A 10,990-nucleotide genomic window follows, 5' to 3' on the forward strand; every position below is an offset into this window, starting at 1 on the left:
GTATGTGATAGAATCACCAGAAATTCAAGATACGGCGCATTGCCTATAAAGGTGACATGACGGAATGCCGTCCACGGTCTTCTTGAAATGGTAGGGGGTTCCGTTGCGATAGCTCGACGACCAGGACAATGCCAAAGTAGTAAACAATATTACTATTCGGAGTCAGATAGCCGTGAAGTACTAGCAGATTTTCGATATCTGTACACCCATTACATCTTGTTTCTGTTACACTCAACGCAGTTTGATATATCATGTTTCTAACTTTCTGTGATCGTTGCTGCTGTCCGGTATAATGAAATCTTGTAATTTCTGGATGCTGAACAGTTGGAGATTGAAATTGTAACACTACAAAATGACCCCCATCTCAGTCTGCAGCAAACGTTTGGTGCATTGTTGATACGGAAAAGTACAGTGGTGTATGCCCAGCAGCTATGAAGAATGCAAGCGTCTATGGTTCAACTTATCGTTGTGAATCAGCCTTTTCGGACATGAACTTCATCAAAAACAAACACAAAACACGCTTAATTAATGCACATCTGGAACACTCACTCAGAATTGCAGTGTCAAGTTAAATACCAGAGAGTGCAGCGCACTAGTTGATATCATTCAATGCCAGGCTTCCCACTGACTGCTATAGAAACGGATAACATGATGCCCAGACCTGCCCAGTGCTATGAATATCAAAGCGGAAATTAAGTGTGGTGCGGGTAAATGGCGGGAGTAAATAGTAGCCCGCCGCTTCAATCATTACCCAAAAGTAGCCCTCGGTTGCAAAAAGGTTGGTGACCCCTGATGTAAATAAATGAATATGAGCCTTGTTCCTTTGATACTTCAAATCGTACTCTACTCAAATTAACAAATTACCGTTTTTTTTTCTTCCCAGTAACAGAAACATAACTCGATTTGCTCAGCAGTCAAATGCCACTCCCACGGCCCACGGATCTGCTATAACCTCGCGTTTGAGTAGGCCTATTGGTATTTTAGCCTTGCTTGAATGATATTCTGCTGACAGTGATGTCGTACGATCATGGAAATTTGCTGTGCAAGCAGTACGCACGATAGTTTCGGAAATAGGCGTCATGTTTTATTGAATCGATATTGCTTGAATAAACTCTTGCCATGTCTGCCGTCTTTCAAAAGTATCACATTGTTTTCAGCAGGTCGCGCGACCGCAGGCCGAGGTCTCCGAGCCCGCTACCTCCCGGAGAAGATCCGCATTATCCAGAAGAAACGCCAGTGATAAGAATCGATGACGTACCCGAGGACATCGGTGAAACCGAAGTATTCAGATCCGTCCCATTTTTCAATAGCAGTAAATACGACATTCGATGTGCCCGCCGGAACGCGCGCGCTTCTGAACGCAACCACGCGAATCATCGACTTTACCTGTTAACAGAACAGTTGTTTCTTTTCTTATTATTAACAAGAACACGATTCTTCAGATCCGAATGGAACTGCAGATGTTCGGTGCCCCAGTTTTCAGCGTTGAAATGGAACACGTGCCAGGTGATGATTTGTTGATATAGAGCACGCGGGTTTAGGCTTCGAGCGCGTAAATTCACAATCGTGACATCGGATATCTGACGTGGGTGACAGAATTTCTGTGATCTCGTGAATTATTTAAATTCGAAACCGATCAGAAACGGAATAAATGTTTTTCTTTAGTCTATAACAATGTAACTACTCGGTACACACGTTGTGGAAATGTATGTTGGAGCCTCTGTTGAGGCCAGGGACACTTTTTGTTCGTACGCTGTGGAAATGTGTCTGTAGAGACACACAAATTGAGAATCTCGGAGTGCCGGAAGCTGATTTGCGATCGCCGGAAAAAAAACGAAACCGGCCCAGTTGTTCAATATGTTTTTTGCCTTGGAACCGTCACAGGTGGCGACGGACCGCGACGGCAAGTGTGTTACGTCGAATTCACGGACGAACGTGATTCTGCAAGTTGGATGCGGCGGCAGAAGGTTGTTAGTTTATTTTCCTTGCTTTTTACGTCGTGTTTTTACGGAGGGTTTTTGCGAAAACTCTCCTGCACCGTTGTGTATTTCACGGGAACTTGTCAAGACGCAGGATGTGTGCGATTTAGTCTATAAGTTTATCAGTGTGCGTAAGAAAGAACCTCTGATGCATTGTGAAAGGAAGTTTCTACAGGGTCAGAAGCAGGCTTGTACGTAGGCAGCGTTTGAAGTGGCAGCTCAGTGAATCAAGTTTGTAGTGCTTGGTAATGCATAGCCTAATAGGATGGTCAGGGTTATCCAGGTTAGCGTGTAGTTGTTAGTGGCAAAGCTATTTGTTCCTGACGTGACCGGGTTACAGAGACGAGCGTTGTACCGATTTCAAGAAGGTTCTTTCCGTAAGTATAATTTTTTGCAATTTTGATGCACTTTTCTCACTCGCACGGCTATTTATAGCTTTCTCTGGGGCATTAGCTGACAACAGTGAATTGTTTCCGGGATTCAGGGCTTTCTGGAGCTGAAAGGCGCACGTATGCCACTTGCATATTCCGACCGGCGGCCTCAAAGCCGTTCGCGACACGAACGACGCAGCGGTAGCCGCGGACGCTACGACCGTAGGAGCGGGAGTCGCGAACGCAGACGGGACAGGGGCAGCCGCCACGGCAGTCGGGAGAGAAGGCGTTACGAGCGACGCAGCCGGTCTAGAAGTCGCAGTTATGACCGGGACGATTACGACAGGAGACGCGACCGTCGGTACCATGATGATCGTAGGAGAGACGACGGGGAAAGGAGAGGGCATTTTCAAGGGAAATATCACAAGAAAACGGACAGTGAGTTGATTCGCTTACGGCTAGCGCTGTGCAAATTTAAGTGCGAATCGAGTATTGCAGCAGGCCTACAGATAAAGTTGGTCTCTAATAAAGTATCCGTACTTTCTCATAGTACTCAAAGCAGATTTTGCCTGCTGGCAATACTTGTACTCAAGCAGTTATGTCTTAGACTACTTCAACTTCAATTTTTAGCCATAATTAGGCCTAGAATACTTGGTGTTTACCTGGAAATCACTACTTCTGCGGGAGTAGAAATTTGCGATAATCCTTCTACTTGATTACCGACAATGACTGCTTTGACCCCCTCGGAATAGCACTCATGATTTGAAAACTTCAAAAATAGGTAAATTATGCCACCTCAAATAGATGATTTGGTATTATTGGACCATTCAGTATCGTGGCGCTTTCGTGACGAGGCTCCGGGTCAATCACAATTTCATACAAATGTTATTTTCGGTTAGTTTCAAGACCTCCACTGACTACATACTTTATCAAAACAACTTGCAGCGGCTAGAAGTATATATTTCAGTATTTGAAAAAAATCGTCTCTCTTTGCTCTACTCGAATCGTTACTATGAATACTAGATTCGGATTCAAGTACTCAATCATTTTACTCTTGTCTTAAAAATTGGTTTCTCTTTTCAGCAATGATTGTGATGGGACTCGATAAGAACACGACGATACCTATCGTCAAGGCCGCCTTTGAATATATCACACATTACAAGATTCTGGACGTCCGACTGGTCAAGGACAAAGCCGGGGTTTCTCGGGGGTTCTGTTTCATACAGTGGGAAAGCGTCGAGGTGAGTGCCGTAAAATAAAGGGGCACTGCGCTCTGACATGATGTAGTCTCAAATTGAAGTTGAAAAAAAATTTGGCATCAGCCATTTTCCTCAAAGCCAACGTATTAGAACTGCCGCAAGAATATTTTGACAAGCGGTCCCATTGTACTTCTCAATCTCTGTGGTATTGTCGTGAGCATGAAACAGTGTTCTTACGCAGTTTATTAATATGCATAAAACAGGTATCTAGGAGAACCAACTTCAGATAATTGCTAGTCGATATGTGAAGGAATTTTAGATAGTGGTCAGACAATATTGTCCAGTGGTCAGCCGATATTATCCAAAAAGGATGAAGAATCGCTACCGCTGAGATTGATGAAGTGCAATCTGACCTCGTGTGAAAATATTTTGGCTGCAGATCGCATACAGTGACCGTAAACTGACTGCTGCCACATATTCTTTCAACTTTTTCATCTGAAACCGCATATTCAGAGTGCAGGGAACCTTGTGAGGATCAGCCGATAATTTGCTAGCACATTGCCATCCGGCATTATTTCAGGAATGCAGTCAAGTCTTGGAATATCTCAGAACCGCGACGCCACGCTTTCACATCGAAGGCCGCCTGGTGACGTTGGATTACAGTCAGCCCCGGCAACCAGAGCCTACACCGTCTTCCGCCACCGCGAACGCTGCAGCGGCGGCGATCGAGGCTGCGAAATGGTCCAAGGTGGGGGTACGAAGCGGGCTCGTGTGTTTGTCGCAAGGACTCGTGCTGATCGTTGCATGTTTTTGTTAGACTCAGAGCAAACCGGATGGTAATCCGGCCGAAACGGCGCTGCAGCAAGTCGCAGCGGCTCAGATGCAGGTGAGGCGCTTATCACCTATTTCTAAAGGTGGTCAGTAACAAACTAATTCTACTTTCATAGGCCTAGAATGCTTGACTTGCACTTCAGTAGAAATTTATGACGGCACTTCGACTTCCAATTGAGTACAAACCTTGAAAACTTGACCTTCTCACACATCACAACAGGATTTCTATTTCGATACTGGCTCTATCTCTGTCGTTGCATGTAATGTGGTGCTTGAAGTCAAGCTTTAGATCTGAGTAGGTTTGTGAAGGTACAAAACTTCATTACAACAAACGATATATCAAAATTTCCAGATTTTTCCCATTGTAAACCTGTATTAGACAAGAACATCGCTATAATCTAGGAATATTTCATTAGTGTTGTGTAAAATTTGTCTCCTTTCGTGAGTCTATTACATGACAATTCTATATTTAAAATTTGGTTTAACGCATTTACCGACTCTTTGCTCCTGATGAGTCGATGGAAAAGCGTAGAGTGCATGCAGTGCATTGGAAATATGTAAACGTTGTTTGTTGCGATATCCCTGTTTATCCGAAGTTGAACCCGAAGAAAACCATTTCTAGGTGAAACGACACGCAGCGATGAGCCAGCTGTTGCAACAGTCGTGGCAGCAATCGCGCAATCCGCAGATTCAGCAGCCTGTCGTAGCGCCGCCAATGCCGCAACAGCCACAACGTTACCCAACGCCCGACCCCTCCAAGTATGTGTACGAAGAAAAGTCGGGTTACTACTATGACGCGTCGACTGGGCTGTACTACAGCGCAAAGACCCGGGTTTGTGATATTTCCATCAGTATTTGTATCGTACACACTTTTACTATCATGTTGGTGCATCTATGTTGCTATTGTTTGCCTCTAGTTTGCATAGGACTAGTATTTATCAGACAGATAATTCTAGTTGTCTGTTAGATCTAATTTGAGGGAAATGCCTGTAATCTAATTTGTGAAAAGCTTCTTCGCTCTAATTCCAATATAATTTATGGTTTTGCTGATAATGCTGCAAGAGAAACTGTCTAGTTCGAAACCAGCCAAGCTTGCTGTACAGTCATTTGCCATTATTTTTCTTACGAGAATGGACTTTGATATGATATGAACTGAACTTAGACTAAATTTTCAAGTTTTCGTGTATTCAGTAATTCTAATCAAATTTGAAAAAGCTGAACATTTTCTAGTTGAACAACTATGGTAGTTAGTGCAAATCGTTATTTCCTAGAGTGCCTTGCTTTGTGTTTATACCCTGTTTTCTGTTATGTACTCCTCTGGTTTATCTTCTCTATGGTTAGTGATCGTATGGTGCTTGCCTGTCCTATAGTGACTCTGCTGTTGAAGATTAAATACATTGCGTTTTTACTGGAGTTTGTTTTTATATGTTTACTGTTTTACCAAGACTTGGAATGTAACATTTGCTTTGCGCTTCTTTTTCTTGCAGTACTATTACAACAGTTTCTCGGGCGTGTACTTGTACTGGGATCAGGCAACGCACACGTATCTGCCTGTGACTAGCGAAATGCAGGCCATTCAGGCGAGCGAAGCTAAGGAGAAGAAAGAAAAAGAGGAAGTGAAGATGAAATCGAAGACTGCTAAGCAGGTACCAACCATACTGTTGGGTGTTGTCATTACTAGCTAAAGCAGGCCTCAAGCTTGTCATACTCGTAATGACAGCAGATTCGTCTTTGTGAATTCTCATTCTCCCTTTCTCGTTGTCCATTGAATACTATGCCTTTTGCATTGAAGCTGTTTTTTTGTATACCTGCCTGCACGTGGTGTGATCGGGCAACTGTTTATCTTGCTTTCGGGGTTTTGACTACACTACGGCCTGGTGGTCGTACCCAATAAGCTATAAAAAAAAATGCAAACGATGAATATCATATTTTGGAAATCCATATTTTGTTTTTCTTTAGCGCTGATTGTAAGAGATACGTTTTGAAATAAATTGGTCGACTTGATGCTACGTGCTTTCCACAAGTACCAGTTGCTCGCTGACAATTCAAATCAGTTGCATTGATTATATTCTTATGAGGAGCATTGGAGACTGATGTAGTGATGTAGACCTTGAACTCTGATTTTTATTGTCACGATGATACGTTTGCAGATTGCAAAAGACATGGAAAGATGGGCGAAAGCTCAAAATAAGAAAAAAGAGGAGACGAAGAAGGTGGACGAAAATGTAAACTCGAACAAAAAGCAATCTTTAACCGGTTTGTTGGGTGTGGCTCGGATGATTTTACGTGTTATAACCCCACTATCTTGTTAGGAGACATTGGGTTTTCGTTACTTGAAAAACGAGTCCAAGAAGAAGAGAGGCGGGCCAACATATCCAATTCGTTCACGACGGAATTGTACAAACCATCGAACGTACCGATGGGAGCGGTTAGTTTCTTGATTTTGTATCCTCTTATTATCGTATAAGGGCTTGTATGGAGATATAGGATTAATTAATAGTTAATAGTTTTTGGTAAAGTGTGTCTGTCTGTAAACAAGCCAAAGTATTGAGTTTGGTACGGGAAAATATTTTAGGATGTACAATTTTTGTAGTACAAACGTGACGATCACAAACATTTTTTATGCCTCACTCTGAGTCTCGCGATTTCCCCTGATCAAGAATTGCGACTCTGACTCCAACTCTATAGTGGTGCAAAACCCCACAGCCCTGCTGACGAGGCTGTCTGCTGAGCTTGTGATTGAAAATATGGATTTTCTTACCCTGGATTGGATTGTTCCCATCCCCAGCAGCGCAGGCGCTGATACCACCCCACTTGATTAACTCGGTACACGCTTTGCAACAGAGGAACACCCTGGGCGATGTCATGTCTCCTCTGGTGATGGCAAATCATTCGGCGATCCCAGGAGTCGGCTCCTACAACGAAGGAAGCGATAGCGACGATGAAGGCCAGCAGGAACCGACCATGTCCGTGGAGGATCAACTTGAGAAGCTAACAGATTGGAATAAAATGGCGTGTTTGCTGTGCAGGTATTTGTTGGCAAGCGACGAGACGACATGGCATATTTGTATTGTTTGTCATATTTGATTGTTAGTCACATGCTTACTTGCTGTGCGGTGAGAAAAAACTTATTTCATGCCACTCTGAATCTTTACGAAATATCATAACTTGCCATCAAGCGAAGTATCATTGCGATTAGCTCATCTACGCATGCAATCAGTCGTATGTTATTCGACGTATGCGAGCGCCCGATACCCAACAATATCTCCTCCTTGTTCGATTTTCCTGCCCCTTGAAATTATGTTATCATTAGCTGTTTTGTTCTTATTTTTTGTTTGTATAGTTACTTGTTATGTCAAATCATATATCGTCGCGGTATTTAAGTAGCTTATACACACTTTGAGAAGATTGACTTTATGTAAAGTTTTCATTCTCGTTCGGACATAGCTTGGCCATGGTTAACTTTGAAACTGTGAGAAAAACATAAACATGACCAGGATGCGGCCGAAAAATATGAAAATCGATTTGAAAAATGGATCTTGAAATTTAAAAAATGGACATACATACATGCTACTTTAATACAACTGCAACGATATATACATATGCAATTATTCATGTTGTATCCACACATAGGTTTTTATATTATCAAAATTATACAATGTGACAAGATGACATGAAGTTGTATCGCTGACCACTTTTCCTTGAAAGATATTCTCTTATTTTTGCAGATACGCTTACTCTCTCATGGAATTGTAAAAGATAACATTTATAATTGTTTATTCCCCTTCAGACGAGCGTTCGCCTCCAAAGACGCCTTGAAAAAGCATCAGCAGATGTCCGACCTACACAAACAGAACGTGGAAGCTTTGAGGTAAGCTTTGGTTTATTCGTCTGCACCAGGATTATAACCGGCGCGCCGCTAACAACAACTGCACCCGTCTGTAGATCGAAGATTTCCACGACGACCGAATCGAATCAAACTAAATATCGGGACCGCGCGGCGGAGAGACGGAACAAATACGGCATCGCCGATCCACCGTTGAAAAAAGGAAGAGTAACGAAAAATCCAGTGTATGCCAGTGTACTTTATCTCTAGTACCATTGTGTATCTGTTATGTAATGTATTTGGCGATACTCTGATATGTGGTGGACTGGTGGTCTTACCAATCCCTTATACATTGTTAGACTGCCTCCATTTCTGCAGTTTTCAGTTTGTCACTACCAGTACGATATAAAAAAAAGTGTCTCTAAGCAACTTGAGTGATATAATCCAAATCACGATGAGAATCAAAAATTAAATCAACAATTATTGCGGTTCCAGTTGAAGTTGTTTAGTCTTTAGCATTGTTTCTGGTCATAGCTTTGGTTACGTCTGTATGAATCATCATGTTATGTCTCCGGACAGCCAATTTTTCCGATGTAAGCTTCGAATCAAATGATGAGCTTTCTCGGTCTGTATTCAAGAGAAGGGAATTTCTTTCCAAGGTGCAGTTAGACTGTGGATAAAATCGAGGTTCCTAGATATAAGAAATAATTGCGAAAATGTGAATCTCGTACACAAGTGATCGCTTCACCCTTTATTGCAGTCCGTACGAACAGCCTACCAAAGACGGCATCGGAGAATCTAACATCGGCAACAAGATGCTGCAGAAAATGGGCTGGAAAGCGGGCTCGGGATTGGGCAAAAAAGAATCCGGTATCACGGCCCCCATTATGGTACGTCAGATTATTGGTGGAAGGTGCCGGGCAAATTTCAATTTCATTTTCCAAAGGGAAACTTTATATCGAAACCGCTGTACACCACTAGATGAAACTGATATTCAATATGCTTGGCATCTGTTCGAAAATTAACCCAGCAAATTTTGATACGGTTACAACCCCGCAACACAGATTTAAAACAAAAACTGTACCATGAGCGCAAACGCGCAAGAGATATGTTGTATTGCGGTCCGGTAATCTCGAGCTCAGACAAGTATTCATTCAGTAGAGTCTGCTTGTATTGGAATATGCCTGTGTTTGATCTTGAATACCAGAGTTGTAACTAAGTCACAAGGTTCCGAGACACAAGTCAATCTCACTTTTATAATTTTTACTCGAGTCAAGTAGAGTCATCTTCAATTCACCGTCGAGTCAGCGAGTAACGGGTCGAGTCCGAGTCATTATGTTGACTGTTCAGTTTTCAGTTCAATTTCAGTTTTTGGCCCTATTTTCCAAGTATCAGGACTGATAGACGAAATACCCAATAACTTTTACTATTCTTCGAAGTTACGATGAAATGTCTGTCTTTGCCGTTCTAGTCTCGAGTCATATGACTTGGTTTGAGTAGTGCACAATGACTCGAGGCAAAGTCGATTCGATATAAGAATTGACTCGAGTCGAGTCATTTTACGCATTTGAAAATGTATCTAGTGACAAGTCGAGTCACAAAAAATCGAGACCTGGGTCAATTGCAGCCCTGTTAAATACTGTTCCACAGTCGTAGACCGGTACAATGGACAGAGCGTCCGCTTTCTTTAGTAATTCAAGCTGAACATATTGCTGTACTTATTGTTTTTTTGTACTATCCACTTAAGTAGTTCAAGCAACCAAAACCTATTTGAGTACACCGAAATGCAGAAGTACTTCGTTACGGACCACACGTCTGCTGTTTCATCTTGACGAAATTGTAATCGACGTTTGTTACTAAGGCTGCTATCTGTCACAGGCCGAGCAAAGAACGATGGGCGCTGGACTGGGAATGCGTGGATCGAAACTTGGCCAGGCCGGCAGCGATAGTTACAGGGAAATGGCGCGGCAACGACTGCTCGCGAGATACAATGACATGGAGTGACGGCGATTGCCGTTATTATTATTAAACCTGTCCCGCGCTGACAATCGATGCGTGGTACTGACACGTAAACCTAAGGCGGAAACGGCAACGAGTTGAGTTGTCAATCACCTGCCATCATGTTGAAATCGCGTGTAAGCTCTGCAATCTAACAGTGACAGTCGAAAGTACGCTTCCCTTCGGCAATGGAACTTGAAACTTTGACGGGGCTATCCGATGTGTTATTACATCAGTAACATATGGCCTTGAAATATTTGATGTTTTTGAGTGTCGCCTTACTCGGTGAGCGCTTCAGCTAATGTGAGTGATTGAAGCAATAATTTTATACGCTTGGATTTGGTAATGCTACCACCGTTTCGACTTGTGACATTACCTCTGCTGTCGTGTCGATTAAGTTTTTTTCTGTGAAATAAATCACTTTACATCATAGACCGCCTGATGCACGTTAGTGGGGTTAGTACTACATTTTCAGATGTATTTGTGTCGCTGTCAGTACCAGGGCTTTGGAGCAGCCGTAAATTTAAACTGCTCCGGCTCCGGAGCTTTCTTCTATCATACATTAGCTCCGGAGCCGCATTATTACCACTGCTCCGGCTCCGGCTCTGAAATTATCGAATGGGCCTGTCTATATCAGGGGTGGCCAACCCGCGGGCCAAATGTGGCCTACGAGAGGGTTTTGCGTGGCCCGCGAGGTAATTTCCTATTATATTATCAAAATGAATTGCTCAGATTGTGAACTTGCAATGTCAACCAAAAATTACAAGTCTGGCTGCGACACTTGGG

At 42.9% G+C, this 10,990-nt stretch overlaps 2 protein-coding genes across 6 annotated transcripts in view; one reads left to right on the plus strand and one right to left on the minus strand.

Moving 5' to 3' along the window:
* LOC145453621 (uncharacterized) overlaps nucleotides 1–7,965 on the minus strand; it is a 181,558-nt gene extending 173,593 nt beyond the window's left edge. The window contains exon 1 of the mRNA XM_080331591.1: nucleotides 7,955–7,965. The gene's annotated coding sequence lies outside the window, so the exon portion shown is untranslated. The remainder of the gene's footprint in view (nucleotides 1–7,954) is intronic.
* Nucleotides 1–10,636, plus strand: part of LOC145453619 (RNA-binding protein 5-like) — a 29,578-nt gene extending 18,942 nt beyond the window's left edge. For 3 of the 5 annotated variants that reach the window (XM_080331586.1, XM_080331587.1, XM_080331590.1), the window contains 16 exons: nucleotides 1,158–1,281; nucleotides 1,443–1,506; nucleotides 1,885–1,967; nucleotides 2,464–2,788; nucleotides 3,434–3,591; nucleotides 4,130–4,303; nucleotides 4,367–4,435; nucleotides 5,003–5,212; nucleotides 5,868–6,026; nucleotides 6,531–6,636; nucleotides 6,693–6,808; nucleotides 7,225–7,409; nucleotides 8,171–8,251; nucleotides 8,326–8,451; nucleotides 8,967–9,096; nucleotides 10,085–10,636. In XM_080331586.1, the coding sequence (XP_080187712.1) occupies nucleotides 1,158–1,281; nucleotides 1,443–1,506; nucleotides 1,885–1,967; nucleotides 2,464–2,788; nucleotides 3,434–3,591; nucleotides 4,130–4,303; nucleotides 4,367–4,435; nucleotides 5,003–5,212; nucleotides 5,868–6,026; nucleotides 6,531–6,636; nucleotides 6,693–6,808; nucleotides 7,225–7,409; nucleotides 8,171–8,251; nucleotides 8,326–8,451; nucleotides 8,967–9,096; nucleotides 10,085–10,210 (2,236 nt within the window). In that variant the 3' untranslated portion in view covers nucleotides 10,211–10,636. The remainder of the gene's footprint in view (nucleotides 1–1,157; nucleotides 1,282–1,442; nucleotides 1,507–1,884; nucleotides 1,968–2,463; nucleotides 2,789–3,433; nucleotides 3,592–4,129; nucleotides 4,304–4,366; nucleotides 4,436–5,002; nucleotides 5,213–5,867; nucleotides 6,027–6,530; nucleotides 6,637–6,692; nucleotides 6,809–7,224; nucleotides 7,410–8,170; nucleotides 8,252–8,325; nucleotides 8,452–8,966; nucleotides 9,097–10,084) is intronic. The other 2 variants (XM_080331588.1, XM_080331589.1) reach the window with 2 other exon arrangements.
* The last annotated feature ends 354 nt before the right edge of the window (nucleotides 10,637–10,990 follow it).

Source organism: Botryllus schlosseri, chromosome 13, assembly GCF_051294905.1.
Source record: "Botryllus schlosseri isolate E-star chromosome 13, Bs_hap1, whole genome shotgun sequence".
Classification (NCBI taxonomy): Eukaryota; Metazoa; Chordata; class Ascidiacea; order Stolidobranchia; family Styelidae; genus Botryllus; species Botryllus schlosseri.